The following is a 23,889-nucleotide window of genomic DNA, read 5'->3' on the forward strand; positions in this document are numbered from 1 at the left end:
TTTATAAAAAATTTATCAGCTGTTTGGTAGCATAACCTATTAAATTTGCTTCTAGGACCAGCCTACATTGTCAGGGAAGAGGTAATGATGGAACTGATTGTTTTTTGTACTTAATGTCTTCGAATTGAATAGTTATGTGGCATGACCATAACATGAAAAAGGTTATTTAATGAAGATATCCATATTTTAAGAGCTAATAATCCATATTTAAAAAGCCATTTTTAAAACCAAATTATTTATCTTAAATCCCATTTAAATACAAAGCAAAAATCTTAACTATATTCCCAGACAGTACTTTGTAGCATAAGAAAAATACCACCAGAAAGAAAAACAAGAGAAGAAGGCTAACTTTGTGAATGTGAAAATATGAGCATATGCATTTTGAAAAAAAATATTTCTTGTTTAAAAGATTGTAAAAAAGATTACATAGGAAATTCTGCTTTTGTCAAGCAGCACTAAAGATCCAATGCTTTCTTCAGGGCTTCAGAAGCCTGTCAGACTACAAAACTTATAGTCTTGCCTGAAGGATATAAAACAACTAATGATAACTTTAGGCAACACAAGGCTACACACCCATCAACATTCTAAAGAAAATTCAGAAATAAAAAATAAATTACAATATTTGGTTTCTGAGGAAGTACCACAGAGAAAAATTATATCATCTTAAGGTAAAACTTTGTCTTGCATCAATGAAAACTCATCTTCTTCAAACTGATATTTCATCAATTTTTTTACTAAGCAATATTTCAAAAAGTGAATCAATTTCTTAGAGAATAATTTCTGACATGATTGTGGAAATCTCCTGCACTGCTACCAACAAATCAACAGCATAAATCAGAAACTAAGCCAGTTTTTTACATCCAACCAAATAGTTTCCAAAGCAATAGAAATAATGCATAGAATATTTTAACCTTGAAATACACATTTGGAAAAATATATGTGCAGGTGAAAAGCAGAAAGCAACAGTGAGAATTGATCCTAATTTTGACAAAATCAATTTTTCTTCCATCTAAACTATCTGTAGAAGAAAAATGTCTTAAAATGCCAAACCAAACTGTTCCAAAATATAATTTCCATTTTCTGGGATTTTATTTTTTATGTTAACATATTTTAATAATCAAAGGAAATTCTCATTAGGTAGTATTCAGTAAATGAATGAATTTCAATTAGGCAAACCTGAGAAGTCTGTCCCTCTATGGAGAGAAATTTGGACCAATATTGGCTTTTTTTTTCCCTCTCAAAGCAGTTGCCTTGAATGCAAGCCAAGGAATGTCAACCACATGACAGCAACGACACACCATGAAATCTATCCATGTTTCAGCAAGACTTTTGGAGCTGTGCCTGGCAGGATAATATATTAGAGAGAGAGAGAGGATGAACATGTTTTGTAGAGGCAATTATAAATGTCCAACAAGTGATTGTTAGCAATGGAAGTCATGTTATAGAAAAGACTTTGCATGTGTGTATTTTCTGTGGTTTACAGTGATAATATCAGAACAACAGTCTTTTCTAAAAGCATTGTATATAAAATGAGACAAGTTGAAATATTTTTGCTTAATTTTTTTTATTTCTTTCCATTAATGAGGCATGAATTTGGAGATGCTGGTTAGTACAGAAATGAAAATATTAGAAACCATTTCCTTGTGAGCTACTCAACAGTCCTTCTTTAACAGGTTTATGTCTAAAAACATCTGTTATTTTTTTTTTTCATTTTGACATTTATTTACATTTTAATAAATAATAGCATTTTTTGTTCTAGACAACATTTTAAAAGAAGCGGCTGAGGCTATTTGAGCTTCTGCATTGTTAAAATGTGTTCCAAAGGAATTCAGCAAGTTTTATACTCGCTTTCTTTCATATTTGCTTGTGAGGAATTATACATATAAAATGCTGTCACAAAAAAAATCCATTGGGAAGAGGTGGAAGTGTTTATGGAGAGACTCTTTTTTAAAAATGAAAAAAAATTACAAAAATCTGCTGGATTAAATCTGAACGTCTGAAAAGAAGAACTAAATTCCTGTGGTGTAATAATACAGGTGATGAACAGGAACAAATATCTAATCGTTAAACTGCTCTGTCATAAAGGTTATTGTTAAAGAGCCCTTATTGAGTCTGGACTGTTGATGTAAGGTGTTAGAGCCCTTCATTATAGAAAATTGAATGCAAATAAACAACAGGCCTGAAGTGGGAAAAAAAAAATGTGTAGTGCTTTAAATCTGACTTCTTGCAACCTGAAGGAAGAACTGTGCATTCTATGAGTACTCTCCCAGTACAACTGCATCAAGACAAATTTCAGCATTTGAGAAAATATGTGTCAGCTGCAATAAATAATTAAAAAATAGTATGCAAATGCATTTATGCAGAATGTGTTCAGGGTAAAGAGACAGTAGCAATAACTCAGAGGAATTTTTTCTGGGTAAAATGAATAAGATGAAGCAGAAGGCCTGACAGGCAAAGGTTAGTTATGAATTTGAGACTGTGCAAAGTGCTAAAACTATAAATAAGCTTTTATTAGTATTGAAAACTAAATAAGTTTTTATTAGTATTGGAATCTAATATATGGACAAATGAGAGTGAATGAGAGGTTTGAGAGACAGGACAGTTCAGGAAGAAATTGAAAAGATCTTTCTGTTCATGCTTCTGTGTGGCCAAAAATTCCAACACAGCACCTTGTTCTGGAAAATGCGCCCAAAACCTGGACTGCACTGCACTGCAGAGGCCAGCTGCTTGCCAGCATTCCCATAAGAGACAGCCAGGCTCACCCTGGGCTTATTCTGGGTGTTGTCCAGCACTGCCAGGGTTTCAAAATGAAGCACGATAAGCTTTGAGCAGGATGGATGTACATGATCTCTGTAGGTACGGTTTTGATCTCTGGCAAAAGCTGTTTGTGGGAATTTCTGAAGCTGTGAGGAGATTTGGAAGGAACCTTTTAGTTCATGTAGCTGAAAGCAAACATTTTTTGTGTGTGTCATAGGATAATAAATCTCAATGTGATGCAAACACAGCAAGATGCACATCTTTTTGCAACTCTGCGTCGAGAGCTCTCATCAGGGAGTTTGTATAAAATAAATATATGATGAGATTGAGAGAAAGTATAAAATAAGTACTGAGTGGTGTGGAACAAAGATAAAATTACATGGCAACATGAGCTTTCTGAAGTTTTACTTGGGCACTTAATTTGTTGCTATGTTTCTGTATTATTTTTCTTGTTGTAAGCAGTAGTGTCCTCATAAAATGACACGAATGAGATTTGTTTCCTTTTCATTCCATTTCTGTTTTTAGAAACTGTACCTTCTAGATAAGATTTCACTGTCTCTGTCCCTAGGCTATTGAAGTCATTGTACAATGTTTCTTCAGGTTACTAAATTATTTATAACAAAACTAAAGCAAGAAGAGTGTTTGAAATTTAATGAATGTGCTTTTCATGGGGCAAGCACCCATAAATTAGGAAAGAAGAAGGGAAAAAAACCCCAAACCAACCAGTAACTGAATTCTTGATCTTATTAAAATAGGATTTGAGTAATGTTTTCAGTGGAAAAAGGATTTCAACCAGCTATGACCACCAGGGAAGTTGTGCTCCAAACAAACAATTTCAGAATATGCTCTGAAATACCTGCTTCCTGATATTGGTTTGTTTTGACTTAAAAAATAATTCCAGAAGGTTGATTATTCACTTGCTTTGATAATTTATAGCTCAGAAAAGCCATTACAGGCACTGAAAAGCTTACAAAACCAGGCAAGAGCATTTTGCCAGTCACAGTGATGATACAAAAAAACCCAAAACACTAAAAAGGTTAAAGATTTCTTTGTTCAAATAATTATACATTTCAGCTATTCTTTGCAAATGTGAGCTGAGTTTAAATTAGTGATCTTTCATCTTCATTATTTAGTAGATGAATTTCACTACCACTTCTAGTTTGTTTTGAGTTTATGTGTTTGACTTCTTAGAGTGAAAATCAAACTGATCAGAGAAAGTAATTCTCACTAGAAACACAATAGCTAGGATGCTAAAGGACAAATTGTGATACCTCTTTAAGATGCTATACTGCTATTCCAGAAATCTTCAGCTTGTCACACAGCAGAATGCTACTTCAAAGGAGAAAGATCCCTTTGAATCTCAGGAGATTGGCCTCTGAATTTAATTCCTGGAGAGAACAGGCTCCTTAAGCATTCCTTGTAAGTTCTCTTGAGCAAAGAGGGAAGGTTGTAATAGCAGAGAAAATTATCTGAAAAAGACTTTAGTCTTCTCTTTGCTTTTTTAAAAATCAAATAATTAATAATTTCATTCAATTATAAAAAGAAGCTACCACCTGCTATTGCTAGAAGCTAATTTGCTGTACAAAGTTAAACTTTTTTTACTGCTCTTATAGCAAGAAGTGTATTACTGCCCAGACCACATTTCTGCGGTTTGCTTCACTGATATCAGTGATAGCAGCTTCCAGGTATAACTCATAATTACCATATGGTTTAACTTGAAGTTTTGTATTTTAGTTATTCTTACATAAACAAAGAAAACTTCTGTATTTTTTCTGTCTTCTTGGTGCTCTTGGTGTTATGACATGAAATTAGGTATATCATTGGCCATTGGCTCTTCACCTGAAAGCACCTCTTCTTCCTTTTCTTCATTCCGTTTTTAAAATGGAATCATCATTTGAGCAATTTTTCTGAGATACTCAACCAATCAGATTCATGTTTTTAAAGAGAATCTGTTCCATAACAAGCAGACAGTTCTCTCTGAGAAGGCAGCTCTTGTGACTCACAGCAGCTATCATATGACAGATTTCTACTACCATTTTATGCCCAAGGCAGATTTTTTAGAGGCTAATAAGCTCTGTTTCCCCCATCTTTGCTATCCTAGTGCTTTGTATCATCTGAGCTGAAATTTTTGAGTAGGCTTATCATTACTACAGATCAGAAAATAAATAGATATAAAAAAGAATTTGTAATGCTCATGGTAAGGCCTATCTTTTTTTCTCCATTTGGTGTTTATCACAAAACAGGAAGGTTCTCAAATCTATATGGAGCCCAGTCATAAAAACAGTTATTACATTTCAGTGATGTAACTAATTTAAAAGATCTAGTACTTCATTAAATTATATGTATGTGCTACATTGAGACAGATACTAAATTCATTAAGTATTGTTTATTTCACAAATTCTAGAAGGACCACAAGTATGACTTCAGACTCACTTGTTTTTGTCAAGATAAGAATATAGTCTAGAAGGCTGGTATACTTTTAAAACACTTCTAGAATAAATGAGAATTTAAAGTCTATACAAAGACAGTCTTCTTTCTTATTTAGTATTCCTGCCTTAGAAAAAAATGCGTGCGACTCTTTGGCTTGATAATAAATTAAGATCAGACATAGCAATTTAGTTGGGAATTCATATGCCTGAATCTACATTTCTATGAAATTTTCCGAGTAATTATTTGTAAGTGTGTGCCTGGGGTGAGGACAGATATTTCTTCATTAACTTTAACACTATAATACAGAAAAAAAAAAAGAAAACAGTAAAAAACCAATAACAACAACAACAGAAAAAGGAGCACGTACAGAACAGTATTTACTTGTGTTAACTATTTTTTTATGCAATACATGGGATAGAATTTCCAATATATAAGGCAGCTGGCTCATGGAAATGTCTAAAGCAGTATCCAAGGGTGCATATTTATTTTGCTATCACTTTCTCTATTTTACCAGCTGGGTTTGTAGCAAGTGGGTTATTGGGAAAATTTTGTAAGGAAAACAGCTGTTACCTGCATGAATGCATTTTTAGGAATCATTATGTGTAAATTAGACACATCAGGTTTACTTTTAAACTAGTTGGATGTTGAGGAAAAAGTTAAAACAGTTTTTAACCCTCAAACTGGTAAGCATGGATGTAAAGTATGAGTATTGAAGCATGGAGAACTAACTCAAAAAAGGATAGAAAGCTGATATCAAAAGTATTAAACAGCTTTTCAAACTACTGCTATAAGTCTCATTTACCTAGAGACAATCACGAAAATTAATCTGAAATAAATTTTAGACTGGATTAATTAAACTACATTAAATCCCTATGTAAATAAATTTCCTCAAAATTAAAATTACTTTTATTTAATAATACTTGGAAGTGAGTTAAAGTAAATCAAATTAAGGTCTCTTTAATATTGCTTAAGAAAATCCATCACATAACTTCAACACAATAAAGGTATCTCATTTAAAATTTAGACCTTTTGTTGTTTTGGATTGCTTTTCCTGATCAGGTCAATGTGGATAAGCCACTCTGTTACAATTTTAGTACCATTTACAACTTTTTAGATTCTGGCCTTATTTGATTTCCATAACTAAAATCTGGACATATATTAGGCTTTTTCCTGTATTATCTGAATTGAGAGATCTTGCATTAAAAAAACAAAACCAAAACCAAAATGAAAATGAAAATATCATCCATTTTCCCCTTATTTGCTCTTTAAGGTTTAATTTTTAGCAGATATTTGATCAGTTTATTCAGCTTTCAAAAATATTTCTTATTCTCACAGCCAATAGTTTTCTGAGGTAAGCCGCTAGAAAAATATTAGTGTGATATTAGTGTGATGAAATATTTTGTTTCCAGTAAAGTGTTTAGATTCATCAGCATTTCCGAAGCCGACAAATACTGGGGCTATTTTGATTCAATATTTAGAAACTGATTTCCCCATTTTACCCTGTAGCCTCTTCATATCCTTTCCACAGCATAAAATGAAAAGATGGTTTCTTATTAATAAGTGTGTTTCCCAGTGGTGTCAGGCCAGCAAAGGAGCAGCAAGGTAGCATGTTTACATATTTATAGTACATTTGCTTACTTTTATTTCTGCACGATGAATTTGCTTGTAGATCCCAAATATGTATGAGTGCAATAACAGAATGGCAAAAAATATACTCTCATTTGTTCAATGCCAAATGGATTTGCCAGTGAGGTTTTGTGGCAGTCATAGATAAAGGCTCATTTTTATTAAGAGCCTAATTTTAAAACAAAAGCAAGCAAAGTCTGCAGTATTTAATTTTAATTTTTGATTTCATGATTGGCAGTGGAAGACACAACCATAGGGCCTCTTGTCCTACCTATGGAGTAGCGGTGATGAGGGAAAGGGGCAGATATGTTTCACAAAGCATGCAGCTGTCTGTTCTTCAGGTACGCTGCTTTGCATCCACCGTTGGCACCAGAGTGAGAGGAACATGGAGTTAGCTTGCACTTCTGGAAGCATAATTCTTGTTCTTCAGAAACATCATGTTAGTGCTCTGGCATCATTTTGACTTGATCATTAATGGATTATCTGACCAAAACTGTAAATTAAATAAGGACAGATGCAGACAAAGCCAATCATAGATGTATTAGTTACTTTTCTGTTTTTTCTTTTTTTCCAATGGTGAATCAGTTCCATTTTGACTTACCTCTGGTTTTGCTTTTCCTTTTTTTATTGCAGTTTATTATGTTGACATACATCTTTATGTTGGCCTGGCTTGGAGTTACAGCTTTCACTTCTCTGCCTGTTTACATGTACTTCAACCTGTGGACCATTTGCCGAAATGCCACCGTAGTGGACGGAGCTAATCTCTGCTTGGATCTTCGCCAGTATGGTATGTAAATAAAAAGCACTAAATGAAAAGATTTCACAAAAGAAAGCATTCCACTACTTTGCTTCCATGTGTCTGAAATGAACTGTTCAGCATTTCTGAAGCAATTATTAAGTGTCTCTCCCTGCCCTTTTACCCACTAGTCTAAATAGTGCATAAAAGATGAACTGCATTGCCCATCCTGACAAAAACTGAGTCAACCTTGTCAATCTTCCCAGAGTAATGAAAATCGACATAGGGCTTTGGCTTAGTCTCTTCAGAAATAGCTGTAACTTGTCTAAAATGCTTAATTAGTCATCTATCTGGAGAATGACTTTTAATTTTGTGGTAGGACACTGGCTTGGAGATGTGAGATCCTAGGGTATCAGCTGTCTCTGCAGAGGTGAATTGGGACACAAGATTAATTGCTTTCAAAAACCTTGATGAGGACCAACAATACTGATAGTAACACTCAAGAAAGTGGTTGAAAGAGAGAGAGGGAGTGGGGCTAAAGCCTGAATGCTGGAGGTTAGAACAATGTGGGGATATGCCCTTATGTGTGTTTTGAGAGAATGTGAAATTTGGGTAGAAAGAAATTTGTGATCTTAAAATATCTGAGAATTCTTGTGTTGGTGATGGTAATTCAATCCTTCTACAAGACTAGTTTGATTCTACATGTTATGGTCTTAGTGATTACTCAACCCACAGAGCTTTGAGCAATCATAATCTCAGCAGACAGTTTCTTATCTTTCCTTTTGTTTCCTTGGCCATTTCCTTTTGCAAGAAAATGGTTTCTATAATAGTAAACGTTTCAATTAACCTGAAATAAAATATTTGACATTTTTCTTTCATGAGAGGGAAGGAAATTTGGGGTTTTTTTATTGTTTGTTTTTTTTCCCTACACAGCATGGCAGGTGAGTTTAAAAAGCTATTATCTGTATAGATCCCATCAAGTGTATTGTTTTTCTTTCTATGACCTTTTATTTTGTTAATATTCATGACTATTTTTTCATTATTTCTATTTAGGATGCTCACAGAACACTAATATGTACGGTGTGTATTCTGTGAACGTACCTTTTTACTGTGGATTCAGTGCAAAAAACTGATTGATGTTAGGAAAGAACCATTTTTCATGGTAACTGAGTTAATTGCAGTATTTTCTTCAAGCTAGTTTTTGATTTAGTATCTGGACACTAGCTAAAGGAAGCGAGGTAGCAGATTCTACTTATTGCTGCTGAATAAAGTATAAATTTGTGTAATGCTTTTTTATAACTTGTGGAAGAAGCTTTATACCAGATCAATATGTTTGAAACCAATATACAGCACATTTTTCCACATGAGGGTAGAGAAGGTTTGTGAACATTTGAAGTGTATAAACTGGTTGCAAATAATTTCTGGTTCTTTAATCGTTGTGCTGCTCAAAATCGGGAATAAAGATATCTTCAAAAATGGCAGAATAATTGTTACCTACATGTTTCTTACTAGGGCTTTTACCAAATAGATCATGTGTTTTGTGCTGGCTGAAATAGAATAGAATCCTAGAATGGTTGAAAGACATCTTAAAGACAAGTTCCAACCTCTTGCCATTGGGGCAGGGAGACATTCCTCTAGATCAGGTTGCTCAGGACCCCATCCAACCTGTCCTTCAACAATTCCAGGGATGGAATGTCCACCATTTTTCAGGGAAACATGTTCCAGTGCCTCAACACCCTCATAATAAGGAATTTCTTCCTTACATCTAACCTAAACTTATCCTCTTTGAGTTCAAGCTGTTACCCCTCGTTCTATTGCACATGCCTTTGTATAAAGTCCCTCTCCAGCTCTCTTGACAGACCCTTTTAGTCCTGGAAGGCTGCTATAAGGTCTCCCCAAAACCTTCTCTTCTCCAGGCTCTGCAATTCCAGCTGCCTCATCTTGTCTTCATAGGAGAGTTGCTCCAAACTCCTGATTGTCAACAAAACCCAGATATCATTGTTAAAATAAGTTCTTAACTTTTCTCATGTACCAGGAATTCCAAATAATATGAATATTTATTCTTCCCCAGGTATTGTAACTATTGGAGAGGAAAAGAAGGTTTGCACTTCGTCAGAAAGTTTCATCAAGATGTGTGACTCTAATGAGGTAAATAAATATCATAGTATTTTTGGCAAATCCATGATATATGTTGTAGCAGGAAGTAGCTGGTATATGTTTTCTTACTGTTAATGGTCTAATTCTAGCTATGGAGATTAAATAAATCACAGTGAAAAACACAGTCAAGCAAGTAGTTTTCCTAGTCTTTTATCAAATTTAGTCAGTGCAATTTCTCCCATTTGTTTTCTAAATGTGCTTGTGGTTTGTTTGTTTGGATTTTTTTAATAGTTCCAGTATCTTTTTCTTTGTTACTGAGATGTTTTTGGAAGCCAATGCCTCTGCTGCACAGTGAATAGGTCCATATAATGAATCACTGGTTGAAGGGCTTTGTACTACTCTTGTGACAGGAGAGTAAAGATTGCAAATGGATTTGGCCAAACCTTGTTGAACATTACGATAGTAACTCTTAGTACATTTTTCTTTGTAGTTTTTCCCTTGGGCAAATGCCACCTGTTTCAGTGCAGTTGAGGGTTCTGGTTTTGTTTTTAAATGATAAGGATGAAGACAGGACAAACAAAATTAAATCTGCCTAGAACAAAGAGAGGCTAAAATGTTGATCCCTCTGAAGCCAGAAGGGTCAACATATGCTAAGTGTTTTACTGGGTCTTACTATGGTTGAATCAATCTTAGAGGGAAGGTACACAGTCCTCCCTTACACCAAAACCATCTTCCAAAATTAGTTCTTGTGGTGCAGTTGACTCTCTGTGGCTGCTGCAAAAACCAGGTCAATGACATTAAAAGCAAATGTAATAATTTGGTTTGGAGTGAGGTGAGGATGATGTTTAATTTGAATTATGTAAGTAACCTGGTTTATATTATATCATTATGAATAAATTTGAGAGGAAAGTGGATCAATATATGAGAATGGAAAACTACAGTTAATGAAGGGAAAATGGGGTTTCTTAGGTTGTCTCTGCCACTGGAGAAGCCGCCACAAACATAATTATTGTAAGCTAGTATTGTAGTATTGTAGAATAAAAAAAACCCAAACAAAACTCTCAAAATTACTGGAGTGTTTATTTTAAATAATTAATTTTCTTAATATTTTATTATGCAAATGCTGTATATTTAAATAGTTTTGCTTTTTCCCTGACATGAACATTGTAACAAAACAAGCACAAGCACAATGACATGTAGTGATATCAATCTCTTGGAAAAATATTGCTATTCATTACTTTTGTGGAAGGGTGGCACCAGGAAGCTAATTATTTGTTCTATGTTAGTGTGAATTTTTGTTCATTTTTTGTTTGCTGTACAACCATGGAAGTCCTTTTCTTTGCCTCCCTTTGCAGCTAAACATGACATTCCACTTGTTCATTGTGGCACTTGCTGGAGCTGGAGCAGCAGTCATTGCTATGGTAAGCTACCATACCCCTCTATACCTCATCTGAATTGCTGATACCTTCTGGTTCTGACTTAGGATCAGCTGTTCATTTTCCATACTATCACTCAAAGCTATTATTAAAATACTGTTCCATAATTCAATACTCTCTTTCTTTTATTCTTTTTTTTTAATAAATATCATTATTACTTTTTTGAATTGAAAAAAACACCTTTAAGTACATGCTGAGAATTTTCACTGTTCTCTTGCTGTCTTCAGACAAGTGTCTGAATTCACATGTCTATTTTGTAACCATAGTATTATACTTTTATGATCTCTGCCTTTCTGGGTATTCATAGGCTTACCACACTGCTATTTTAGGAGCAGAATCTTTTTGTCAGTTCTGTGAATATATATGAATGTGTTGATTTTTCTGTCAGGACTAATTTTTCTGCTCCTTTATAATGAAGATCACTTTACATTTTGACATTTTGTCAATGAGAATGTTCCACTGAGAAGAAAGTATGTGAGCTAGTGCCCTGCTCTTCCATCTTTTGTCTGCTGCATTTGCTTAAGCATAAAGATATTTTTAGACTCACAATTCTCTACTGGTGTAGGTTTGCATTATGCATGCTGGAATGGGAAATTAAAAGTGACTGTTACTTCGTTCTGATGCTTTCAAAAGTGTTAGCGGTGGTGATTCCTATATACTGCTTATACTAGTAATTTTTTATGGATCATAGGGCCATGATTTGTTTTTTTATCCTTATAATTACATCTATAATAAAGTACATTCAGAAAATATTCAATGAAGCTAGTACTCCTCTTACATCAATGATATTTTCTGTTTTTTATCTGCCATTTTTTCATTATTACATGACACCCTGCAAACAGCGAAGATAGCTAAATGAAAAATATGTATTTTCAGCGTAGTTTTTTGTTTCAAGGCCACAAATAGTAAGTGTAATTGTAGAATGCAATTAATAACAATAATTTAATTGTTTTTTCAAACTGAAATTTTTCTGCTTATAGTTCCAAAAATAGTGACCATATAGCAATTATGATAATATATCATTAGTGTTAGGAAATTAAATCTAACAGATCATTAGTTTTCCACTGTGTGGAAAACTATATTATTTTTAAGTATATTCAGTAGATATCATAAAATGCTATTTTGTTCAGATGAAAATTCTGCATTTCAATCCAGAGTTTTGAATTCAAATAGCCACCAAAATACATTCAATGAAACATAACACATCTTAAGTGAAATTTAATTAAGTAAATACATTGTGTCACAGAGTTTAAATACATAATACTTTCAATAAAGTTTTTAAAAAGTCCCTTTGAAGCTCAGCATATCAAAGATACCATAGCTGCATTACAGTAGGCACAAACACCCTTTGAATTCGCTTTGATGGTGCACATTTATTCACAGGTTTTTGAAGGATTACCCATTTCCAAGTGTGCTTTCTGTTGAATTCTATAATGCACAGGGCAGACATGATAACACTGTTCCAACAAAAGTATAAATTAATGTTCTACGTGCTAGTAAATGGTATACTGTCCCAGTGCTGGTAGATGTACGTTTCATTAAATGTTTGCAACAGTTTTTTCAAGTTTCTAACTATGCTGTTTGTTTTTAGCCTAGCATTCTAATCTGTTAGGTACCTAAGGACTAGCACATTCCACTCTTTGATAGTGTAATGTCTAAAACCAGCATACCAGACCACATCTGTAGGCTAAAACATGTGCTTCACACTTGACATAGTACCCCAAACACAAGGGAAATAAAGGAAGACTCAGAATTTTGTGGTTGGACATGCAGACATTAAAAGGTTCTCCTTTAAGGAAAGTTTACTTTCCCAAGTTAAAAGTAATTTAAGGGAGGAAAAAATAATTTGGGGTCCTAAGTATCTCATCCAGGAAGAAGATATCTTTTTTCTCCAGATCTTACACTCAAATTAGGAGACAATTAGGTAATGCATCAGCAGGGAGAAACAGTGTGCAGAAGTCATTTCAGTCATTGGAGAGCCAATGCCCTTCAATACATGTGCTGCTTCAAGAATAATCACAAATATGAAGTGGTGACATTTGTCTTTGCTTATATCCAGAACATGTTTCTGAAATTAAACAGGAAAATTAGATTAAAATACCAGTCTTTTACAAACAAAAAAGCTTATTAATATAATGCACTCTTAAAACATTTCTTGCAAACAATTACTTTAAACCAGAATAGTCCATCTGACTAAAGTGGTAAATATATTGTATTTATGGCCAGCCAGTAACAGTAGTGCAACATCAGTGTTGAATGACAGAATTAGTAAAATCTGTTTCCTGAAATGACATTTTAAGTTATGACATCAATATACTCCACTATATCCTCACTTCTGGATTTACAAGTGCCAGCCTATTTAATTTCTGAAGATTTCTTAAACTCTCTAATATCAATATGATTCTACAAAATTCACAAAAGAATCAGCTTATTCATAAATGTTAAGTCCATCTGTCCCCAGGATGCTTTTCATGAAACTGGATTTGAAAAAGATATTTTTAAAAAAAGTAGTCATTTATTGCATAACCAATAAAAACTTGTTAAAACTTGCAAAACTTGTGATCAAATAATTTGATCACAAACCACAATTTCCCCATACCTCTTGGTCTCAGATTTGCTTATGAATGTTGGATTTTTTTTTTTCACAATTCACTAGATACCTCTTTAGTCTGCAAAGGAGAATGTTGTTTTGGGGGTTCAAAAGGAGAATTGTCCTACATATTAGGACTGATATATAGAAAACCTCATCTATTTTACAGTATATATCAGGGAAAGTTTCATTTTGCAGCAAAAAACACTGTCATAGAGTTTATTTTGAAAATGTATCATTCTTATATCAATGCAAGATGGGGAAAAAAGAACCAAAACCTGATAGAATTATTTATGCTGTAAATGCTTTTTGAGAGTCTATATCATGGAAAAAACTAACCAGGGTTTTGAATCATATTTAATTAGTACCATATATGATTCTGAGCAGTACTGTTCTCTCTTATGTCTGAATGGATAACAAATGCATGCGGAAAAGATCATTACAATAATACTTATAAATTTTACTGTTGTCAGTGTTGCATTAGATAGAAACAGAAGACTTTAGGAGGTTTAAATGTAAGCTCTAGCATTCAACTGTTGATTGTAAAGCCAGTATACATTCTAGCTGTTATGTTTCCCCACAAACACTGTGGAAAAACTTAATTATGAGATGAAAAATTTCCTTTCTCAAAAGTTACCATGTGAGCTGGTAACTCTTTTGCCTTAACTTCCACAGAAATTATGTCCTGTAAGGTGGAGATGCAATCAGTTGTCCTGTAATAGGAACAAGGGAAATGTAAAGCAGTCTATTCTTCTCCACAGTATGATTGTGCTCTTCTGCAGGTTGTGAGATGCATGTAAAAGGAGCAATTAAAGTTATTTAAACTTGGGTCCTGGGGATGTAGTGACATGTCCTGCATGGAAAAATAAAAAAAAAGCAAAAAAAACCCCAAATAGCCAACTCCACAATTCCTAAACACTGAAGCATACTTTCCATACCAGGAATAGGTATGGAAAGACCCTGCACTGCCTTGCATGTTGTCTGTAATTGAAACCTCCTGAGGCAGACTGTGGAAGCTCCCTGGCTTCAATTTAAGAAAGCCTTGATGAGGGCCCCACTGGCTTCAGGCTATTCAGGTCATGGAATTGTGAAATGCAATTAGACAGCCACTTAGAAATGAGCTCCTTAGTGTGGCAATGTTATCTAGGAACTTGGTGTTAAAATAAAAACCAAAGGTGGTGGTACTGTTCAATGTATATGTCATTATAAACATGGATAATATATATATATATATATATTTGAGATTATATTAGTTAAGGTAGGTGTTTTCTGGCAAGTCTTCCTACTTACATTGAATATGAACTCCCAGAGTTTTCAACAGTTATTACAGTAGTTTGATTCAGTATCTTCATAAGGAAGGGATGGGCACATGGGTGTTTAATGTAGGTCCGACTGTTACCAATATACCTTCAAAGTAATCTATTTTTTAACAAAGAAAAATGCTGAGTGAAATTGCAAGACATTAACCTTAAATTTTTTTTTACTGGGTCATTACCAAATATTTTGTGAAGGTAAGAAAAAGTGACTACATCATTCCATTTTCAACACATTCTTCAGTTGCAAGGATTTCTGGCCAATATGTTTTAAAAGGTCACAAAGATGTGAGTACACTGCTCAGACAGCCCCAACATTCAGGATTCTCATGTCTGCAATCTGTTTGAGGTTGAGACTGTATTTTTAACTGAAATTTCAGACTCAATGAACCAGTTTTCATTGGGTGCAAATTGCAATTGAGATGACAAAATTTTTAGTGTTATCAGCCTGTTTATTTTGATTTTTCTCAATAGTTTTACTGCAGAGAATTTAAGGCATTTAATTCAGTACAATGGGGATCCAGGATTAGGGTCTCCCGCTTGATCTAGAAATGCCTGATCCAGAAACTACCCGTGGTAAAAGCTTTTGGAAGAGCTGAGATAGGATAGAAGGTGTTTCCTTTTCCTGCGTACTAAATTATGACTGGAGAAGTTTCCAGAGTGACAAACAACATGCTGCCATCTCCAACATCTATGTTTATGGATTGCTTTGCTAGTGTTGTCCTCTAGATACCAAAAAAATACTAAAGATATGTAGAAATACTACTCTCTAGTTTTTTCGCTAGAGGACAGATTCTCTGAACAACTTCTTTCTTTTTATGTCTCCTCAAGTCAGATAGTATTCCTCAAATAAGGATTAATTGGAAACTTGACATAAAACATAAGGATAAAAAAGGTAGCAAAAATATCTAGTCTTTTTAGGGGCTTCAGAATGCTTTTCTTTATCTTAATTATCCAGATTAAGAAATGTACTTTTGCCTGTACTAATCAGCAACAATTGCCAACAAACAATTGTGAAAAAAATGTCCAAATATTCCAAAAGAAAAAACCCCAAACATATTAGAATGGATCTATTCATTTGATATGAATCTAAGATACTCATATGTACAACAGTACAACATGAAAAGGAGAATTTGCATAGTCTCAAGGTGGTTTTTTAAATTATTTTTTGTATTATTATTCCATTTTCCATTAACTGAATCCAAGTATAATTTCTTGATTTCTTAGAGAGGGGTAAATATTTTGGATCTCACAAAATAGTGCATTGCTTCTGAGGAAGTAGATTAACATAAATTAAAGAGATGCTCTCCTCAGAAAATGTCTAAAAACCTGCTAGAGAGGGAATAAATGTCCAGAGTATCCCAGCACAAACTAGTTGAATATCCTTGTGGGACACTTTTATTTTCTGACTGAATACAGAGTAAACAGGGCATCCAAATTTTTTTCGACTAAATTTTGTCACATTTTGCCTAACTGCACTTATTTTGCAATTATTGACAATTTTTTCCCCAGATTGGTGAATTAAATACAAAGCTAGAATTGTAGTTGAAAGAAGTCATAGCTAAATGAAACGAAAATGCTAACCTAATCAAAAATCAAGAAGAAAAACTTTCTGTAATTGTATTAGATATGCAATCATAAGATGTGTCTACGGCATATTTTGATGTTAAGAACTACTTTAACAAAAACTTCTTCAGTGGGGAAGAGTGTACAGTAAATACTTAGCCAGAAGGCATTTTTACATGTATCCTTGCAAACTAGCTGAAAAATAACGTGGGGATGGTTTGGAATTTGGATTTTTTAGGTTTTAGGGATTTTTTCCTTATATCTATTGCTACCAACTACTAGTTATAGTAACAGTAACAGCTATGAGATGAATAATCTGAAGGTTAATGAAGCCTGAATTTGCCATCATGGTTCTATAATACTTCTTGACACAAGAATGCCTAGGTCCTGCTGATGAGCACCTACAGCCTCCAAGTTTACACGTGCTGTATTCTGAATACCTCTATTGGTTCTTAACGCTGTGTTACCTCTCTTACAGGTTCATTATCTCATGGTCTTGTCTGCCAACTGGGCCTATGTGAAAGATGCTTGCAGAATGCAAAAATATGAGGATATTAAATCAAAGGAGGAACAAGAGCTGCATGATATTCATTCTACTCGCTCTAAAGAGCGGCTTAATGCTTATACATAAAAGAAACCTTGTCTTACTTCCTAACATGTGAATGCTTTGTTGTTTAACTAAAGGCCATCCTACCATTTTAAAAACAATTGAAAGTGCTTCTCACAAAAGATAGTTTGGGTGACTTACATATCACCTATATACAATTCTTGGTTGTCTAGCACTTGGTTTCTTAATTAGTTCTTACTTTGTGTGACCATTCTATACCACAAAGCTCCTAAATAGCCTTTCCTGAATCCCCTTAGGCTAATTAGTTCTGATAGGTCAAGGATACTAAACTATTGTCAAATACAACTATGTGTTTGATTTTTTTAATCACTTTGTATGTGTTATGCATAACACCTTTTGCATTGTTTCTTATATGTTTTTGGAAAAAAAGTAGCTTTTTATACTTTTTAGTTTTGAGTTCAGTAACTACTTTAACTACAGGTATACTTCAAAGGGACCATTGTACATGATGTACAATATATAAAGAAAACATTCTGATGACTTTCCTTTATATATGGAAAACCTGCCAGAGGGACCCTGATCAACTTGAATGAAGGTCCTAAGAACGTTTTAAACAATCAAAGGTGCAATTTCTAAATTTGTAATAGTGGGTAAAAAAATAAAAAAAAAAAGCGAAAAAAGAAAAAAAAGAAAAAAAAGAAAAAAGTGCTTCTTATCTTTGTTAACATTGTATTATTGATGTTTTTAAAGAATATTCTCTTGTTTCAAGTTCCATGGGTGATAATTCCTGTTTGTATTGTGAGCATGCAGTCCGTGGTGCTAACAATGCATGGCCACTTGCCTTTTGAAGGAATTCAATACCACGGCTACCTGTTAATGAGTTATGGTATATAGACAACTGTTAATTAAGTGATATAGTTATTCATAGTTTTCTACAGAATAATCTCTCTTTAATTCAATGATGGTTATGCTAAATTGGAGCTGTCCATGTGATGATGTAAGAAATTACTGCTTAGCTACATTTATGAAAGTAATATATCAAAAATGCAGTGACCATACGAGTCAGATGTCTTTTTACCTGCTTTAAAAATTTAAATGGATTGCACCTGTCTGAACTGTAAAAGATATATTAAAGGAGACTTCCATAAATGTTATAGCTTGGCTTCTAGCTTTCCTACACATAATGGTTTACCTGTATTACGTTGAAGTAAGGTGAAAGACCACTACAGAGCTTATTATTTCAAAGTGTAGTAATATATTTGAACCTTTATTTTGATATGAAAATGTTATCAGAATGATAGGTCATCTTGATTTGAAAGAATTACCTGTATCAAAAACAGAACAAAAAACCCTATTTAAGAAAAGTTGGTATTATTGGACCAAATTTGGTGGATTTTTTTTTTTTGCCTATTTCTAATGCTACAAGAATGCTGTAAAGTGTCTTTTAAAGTGATGTAGCCTGACAAGACATTTTTGTCAGTGTTAAAAATCTTAGGTAGTTTTGTGCACTTATTGGACCATTGTGAATTCTCTCTCAGTGTAAGTGCATTTCTAATAAAACTTCTTGAGTAAAACTCTTCTTTGTACAATAACTAGTCATGCATCATCAGTAATTTTTAACAATTCTTGTAGTAAGTAGAAGGTAATACTATAGTTACTTGTGGCATGATAATGCATTAAGTAGTATTAGTTGGTTGAGTTCTTTTTCTTTTCTTTTGCTTGTTTTGGGGTTTTTTTTGTTGTGTTTTTGATTTGGGGTTTCAGTTTTGGTTTGGATTTTTTTTTACACTTAAGCTGTCCTACGAGGTCAACAGTTTTCTGATAATGTGCAGTACCGGTATTACAGTTCTGCAAAAAGTATTAGGAACCTCTTTTTGGACTCTATATTGTAGTGTTTCAGTTTTGTGTCTTAAAATGTTTGTGCTGATTTTTAAAACTATGTCTTTTAAACTCATGTAATGATGTTAATGCTTTTGGCTCTTCTCTGGTATTAGAGTTTGTATTTTCACAAAGAATGCTTTGTAGCAGGCATTACAATTAATCTGTTTTGTACATAAATGTGCCAACAGCTTGATGGTGGCGTTTTTGAAATGTAGAACAAAGTGCTTGCAAAATGTAATAAACACACTTGTGTACTTTGTGTTCTTGTTAATTCTTTGTGTAGTTTTTCTTTGCCTATATTGGACAGGTCATTCTAACCAGAAATGGAAGAAGCTTGTTTCTCCTACAGACCTTGCTATTGCACAGACTGCTTTAAATATGTCTCCTAATCAGCATTTAGTGTCAGAAATCATACATCTTAAGACTAAGAGAGTAAAATGTTTTCTAAGAGGAGAGTTTCATAGTCTAGAAAGTGCCAGGTAGCAGAAGCCATACTTGCTATACTTTTAACATATCAATCAAAATAAAAATTGGGAAAGATTCCCATTACTACAGTGTCATTTGGAACAGCTCAGCAGAAACTGGTCTGACAGCAGTTTGAATATTGCTGAGGAGACTGATTTGTGAATGGTATGGCAGCTAACACTTTGAAACCTTGGTAACAATACTACATTACTTACATGCATGTAAAGTAATTTAAATGGTTAAGAGAGATCTATAACTGTGCCAACTAACCTGATATCACTAAGGAAATTATTTAAAATACAGTTCCACAATGTGTTTGTTTCTCAGTTAACCAGCTGTTATAGAGCTCTTTGTGTGCTCTTGATGAGGACTTGTGTCAGAATGGCAGAAGCAGCACAAACCAAGGGAGTAGAGGAGCTTCCCACAGCACAGTACATCAGTCATAAGTGATTCGCTTCAAAGTCTGAGCATATTTGGTTTATTCCAGAGACTTCTCTGTTTGTTGACAGCCTAAGCTGATTTTTCCTGAGTTAGGCTGCATGGATCTTGACTTCTATAAATGCTTCTGTACTCAATCTAAACTTGTGCCTATTGTGCTTTTAAGAAACAAGAAAAACATTGGAGGTTAATCTGTTTGGGGCAGGGTTTTGCTGGACAAAAGGCTGCAGTTAAATGAAAATTTTCCGTTTAAGAGGATTCCAGCCCTAGATACTCAATTTTGCATGTTCATCGCGGCTTATTATGACCCATAAAAACTACTAATAGCATGTTACAAAACAGATTCAAAATTTGAGATAGACATCCTTCCCAGACCCTGTCTCCCACTCAGATCACCCCCTTTTCTTTTGCACAAGATTATTTTATCCCTCAGCAGGACTGTTTCCCTCAGCAGCAGTGTTTCTGCTTTGAGCACAAGCAGATCAAACATTGAATCAGCGTGATTTAGACAATGCACAGCAGTGCACAGCAGATGTGGGGCTCAGTGTTCACACCTTGGTAGAGAGAATGGCAATTTTTAAGCCAATACATCATACAGTTTGGTGATGTAGTTAAAACAGGAGATTATACTGAAATTATATGCCTAGTTAATATTTCAAAATAGTTAATTATATTTTTTTTCCCACAGGACCTAAAGTAATAGGATTTCAACTATAACTGGAAATATATATATAAATGAATTTAAAATTATATATACAACTTTTAGTCCTATATTAATGCAATTATTTAAATTATAATATGTATGCATTGATTTTAAGTACTTATTGAACATTACCATGATTGCAGCTCACCTTCAATTGATGTAGTATATATTTTAAGACAGAATATATCTCCTATAATAGTCAAAGGCAACAGTTTATAGAGTCTTTTCCATAATCAAGATCCAGTGCATTTTTAAAATTTTCACTTCTGGGTTACCAGAAGTATTTATGTAGCTGATTTTCTGAAGAGCACAGCTTAGTTTATAGAACACAAAGAATTAGACTATAGTAAATTTCATCTCAATAGGAAAGGGGGTGTTTATACAAACTCTCTCTTAAAAAATCCCAACATTTTATTTTCATGAGGTTGCACAGAAACCCCACATATACTGTTAAGCAGCACATCAATTTATGTCTCACATTTCAGCACTGCCTCCATTTTGGCTAGATATCAATTGGAAAGAACAAGTTCAAAGCACACAGAGTCTTTACCAGCTCTTTCTGGCACACACGAATTCTTCTAACTTGTATTTTCTACAAGGGAGGAACTGCAACAGTTTCTGAATTTTATGATTTTCAACTATAGTTTCTTGTTCTTCCAGGTGTCTGCGGAGGATCCCAACACATCACAGAGTTGCTTCTGTGTTTAACAGTTATTAGCAGTGATGGAGGCAGGTAAGTATTTCTGCTGGCACACCAACAGAGATGGTGACTGGTAGAGAAGTGGATCATCCTTGGCTTGCAGTAGTCTAAGCATCAGCCAAATTTGCAGCTATTCTGCAGGGAGAAATTTATCTAAAAAAAAAGGTTCTGTCCACAAGCTGCTGTGGACTCTTTCCTTCCCTGTGTAAAGTGGAGTTTGGTCAGATAAATGTGAGCCCCAGGGAAGATCATTTCAGTTGGTCTTTGATTTGGCACTGCTGAGCTTCCCACGTTTGAAAGGGGTGGTTGGGGGCAGGTGCATCTGCTTTAGGAGTTATTAAAAAACAAAACAAAACTAAAATCCCAAGAGATTTGTATGAATATCCTATGGTTTTACATGTTGAGTTACTCAAGACAGAAATACTGTGTAGACCAGAAAAAGAGATTATCAGAGCTAGGTTTTTCAAAGAGTCTGAATATTTTTTCTTCTCAGTTGCTCAGAAAATGATACTTAGCATGAATCGCTTTCCTGTGGTTGAGAGAATATTTTGGTCTCTGAGACTGTAAGTCTTGTATTTTATTAAATAGCTTTGGTCACATGTATTTCCTTGTAAGGATAAATATTAATTTTAGAACAAATCTCATGGGGAAACAAATTTATCCTCAACAAATTAATGTCCCTGTTAAAGCATGCAAATCAATTAATGGAATTTTACAATTCAGCCAGTTTAGTTGCATGTGCAGTCACATTATGGAATAATAAACTAAACCACAGGGTTAAACGCAGAGCAAAAGTGTCAGGTTTATCAGCTGCCTGGTTTGAACTGACTAAGCAGATGGAAACCTTTCCCAAGAAGGCAGTGTTGGATGCCTCATATTGGTGCCTTTTTCTGAAGTATGAAACATGTTAAGCACGGATACCTCATTAAGGTGTTTAATTCATATTTCTGCTTTCCTTTCATTATTTGCTTCTCCATGACATTGCTGTTCCTTGTGCCCTGATTTGAATTGGAACTGATGCAACATAAAACTTTCTTCTATTGAGCAGGTGGCGTACCAATGCCACTGAGCAGTGATGTACCACATGCTTGGAAACAGGGGTGAGAACAGTGAAAAAGGAAGGCAGAAAAAATAAATATAAGATTTTCCTTTCCTTGTAAGCCCCAGCTGCAAGGTAATACCTGATTTTGAGACCTGTGCCTCATTATATACAGGTATGCCTTGCAGGACTAGGGCTTTAGGAGGAGTGAGAGTTTCTAACAAAGGGCAAATGCTACTTGAAACATGGAGATTTTGGACAGTCTAAAGCCATGCTTCTCTTGAAAGGAGCAGATGGCTGAGAGAAACTTGTAAACCTTTAATTGTCACAGCAGGATCTCAGGACCTCTTCCCAGCATGAGCAACATGGTGGCAGAGCTGATGTGTTACATGTGCAACCGCATGGAGCTATGGAGTGGAGCTTGTATCATTTAAAGCAGTTCAGGGATGATGCAGAAGAGGACCTCTGCTGCAGTCGTAGTCCTGGTCCCATTGCAGCAAGGTTATTTTCACTAACACAAGGAAGAAAAGTAAGGATTTGAGAGTGATCAGTCTGGAAAATCTGATTTTTGCATGTGAGAGATGTCAAGTGTTTTTGCAATGTAATAATTAATGTTAAGTGTTGCATTTTTCATATATGTTAAATATACACACATACATACAATATTGTGCTACAGAAATAATAATGACAGTCTTAACAAAAAAGAGTAATGTCAGTGATTATGGAAAAATTTTCATGCAAGAAATTGCATTAATTTTACTCTACCACAGTTATCAGATACTTTGCAAATGATAAGATCATATATGGAGATAATAGCAGCTTTGACTTTTGTTCATGAGCTCATTCATCTTGTTTTTCTTCCTGATAGTAGCAGGCTTCTGGCCTTCAGAGTGGTTTTTTTCCCCTACAGATCTTCCAAACATTCTGACAGAAATGCTAAGCCTAATTCTCAGCATTTAACACATGGAAATACATGCATGAGCAGATATTTTTCCATGCCTTTCTTCAGCAAGCTCAATACTGTTCTTTCTCTCACTGCACAGCCTCCAGAGTGTATCCACAGGTGCTGTGCCTTGATGCTTGCTTTTCCCTAACCCTTTTCCCAGGGCTCCCTTCAAAATCACTGCCCCAGGCAATTCACTGCTGGGCCTGGCTTCCTCCTTCATCTCTGCCAGCCTGCTTTGCTCCAGCTGCAAGTGGCTGAGACTGGCATTAGGGTTAATCTCACCTGGCTCAGATCAAACAGGACGCTGAGCCCAGCCAAGCCCTGATGCCCCTTCATCCTGCTCCTCCTGGCATGTTCTCAGCCTCGTTATCCAAATGGGAGATACCCTCTGAGGAGCTATGGAGAAGATGTTCACTAGGGAGACAAACCAGAGCTCCTGAAAGAAATTGCTATCATTCTTCAGTATTCCTAATGTAAACGGAATCCTAGGCAAAAATCCTAGGCAAATTGGTGTTATGCAATACTTTTCAATTGATATTCAAGATTTATTGTTGTTCTTCTTTAAGATCAAACAAAATTGTAAATAGCAATATTAGAC

At 34.6% G+C, this 23,889-nt stretch overlaps 1 protein-coding gene across 1 annotated transcript in view; it reads left to right on the plus strand.

The window, feature by feature from the left end:
- Positions 1-19,271, plus strand: part of GPM6A (glycoprotein M6A) — a 115,618-nt gene extending 96,347 nt beyond the window's left edge. The window contains exons 4-7 of the mRNA XM_030947698.1: positions 7,447-7,600; positions 9,621-9,697; positions 11,002-11,067; positions 17,030-19,271. Coding sequence (XP_030803558.1) covers positions 7,447-7,600; positions 9,621-9,697; positions 11,002-11,067; positions 17,030-17,182 — 450 coding nt within the window. The 3' untranslated portion in view covers positions 17,183-19,271. The remainder of the gene's footprint in view (positions 1-7,446; positions 7,601-9,620; positions 9,698-11,001; positions 11,068-17,029) is intronic.
- Positions 19,272-23,889: the final 4,618 nt, after the last annotated feature.

This window comes from Camarhynchus parvulus, chromosome 4 (genome assembly GCF_901933205.1).
Source record: "Camarhynchus parvulus chromosome 4, STF_HiC, whole genome shotgun sequence".
Lineage (NCBI taxonomy): Eukaryota > Metazoa > Chordata > Aves > Passeriformes > Thraupidae > Camarhynchus > Camarhynchus parvulus.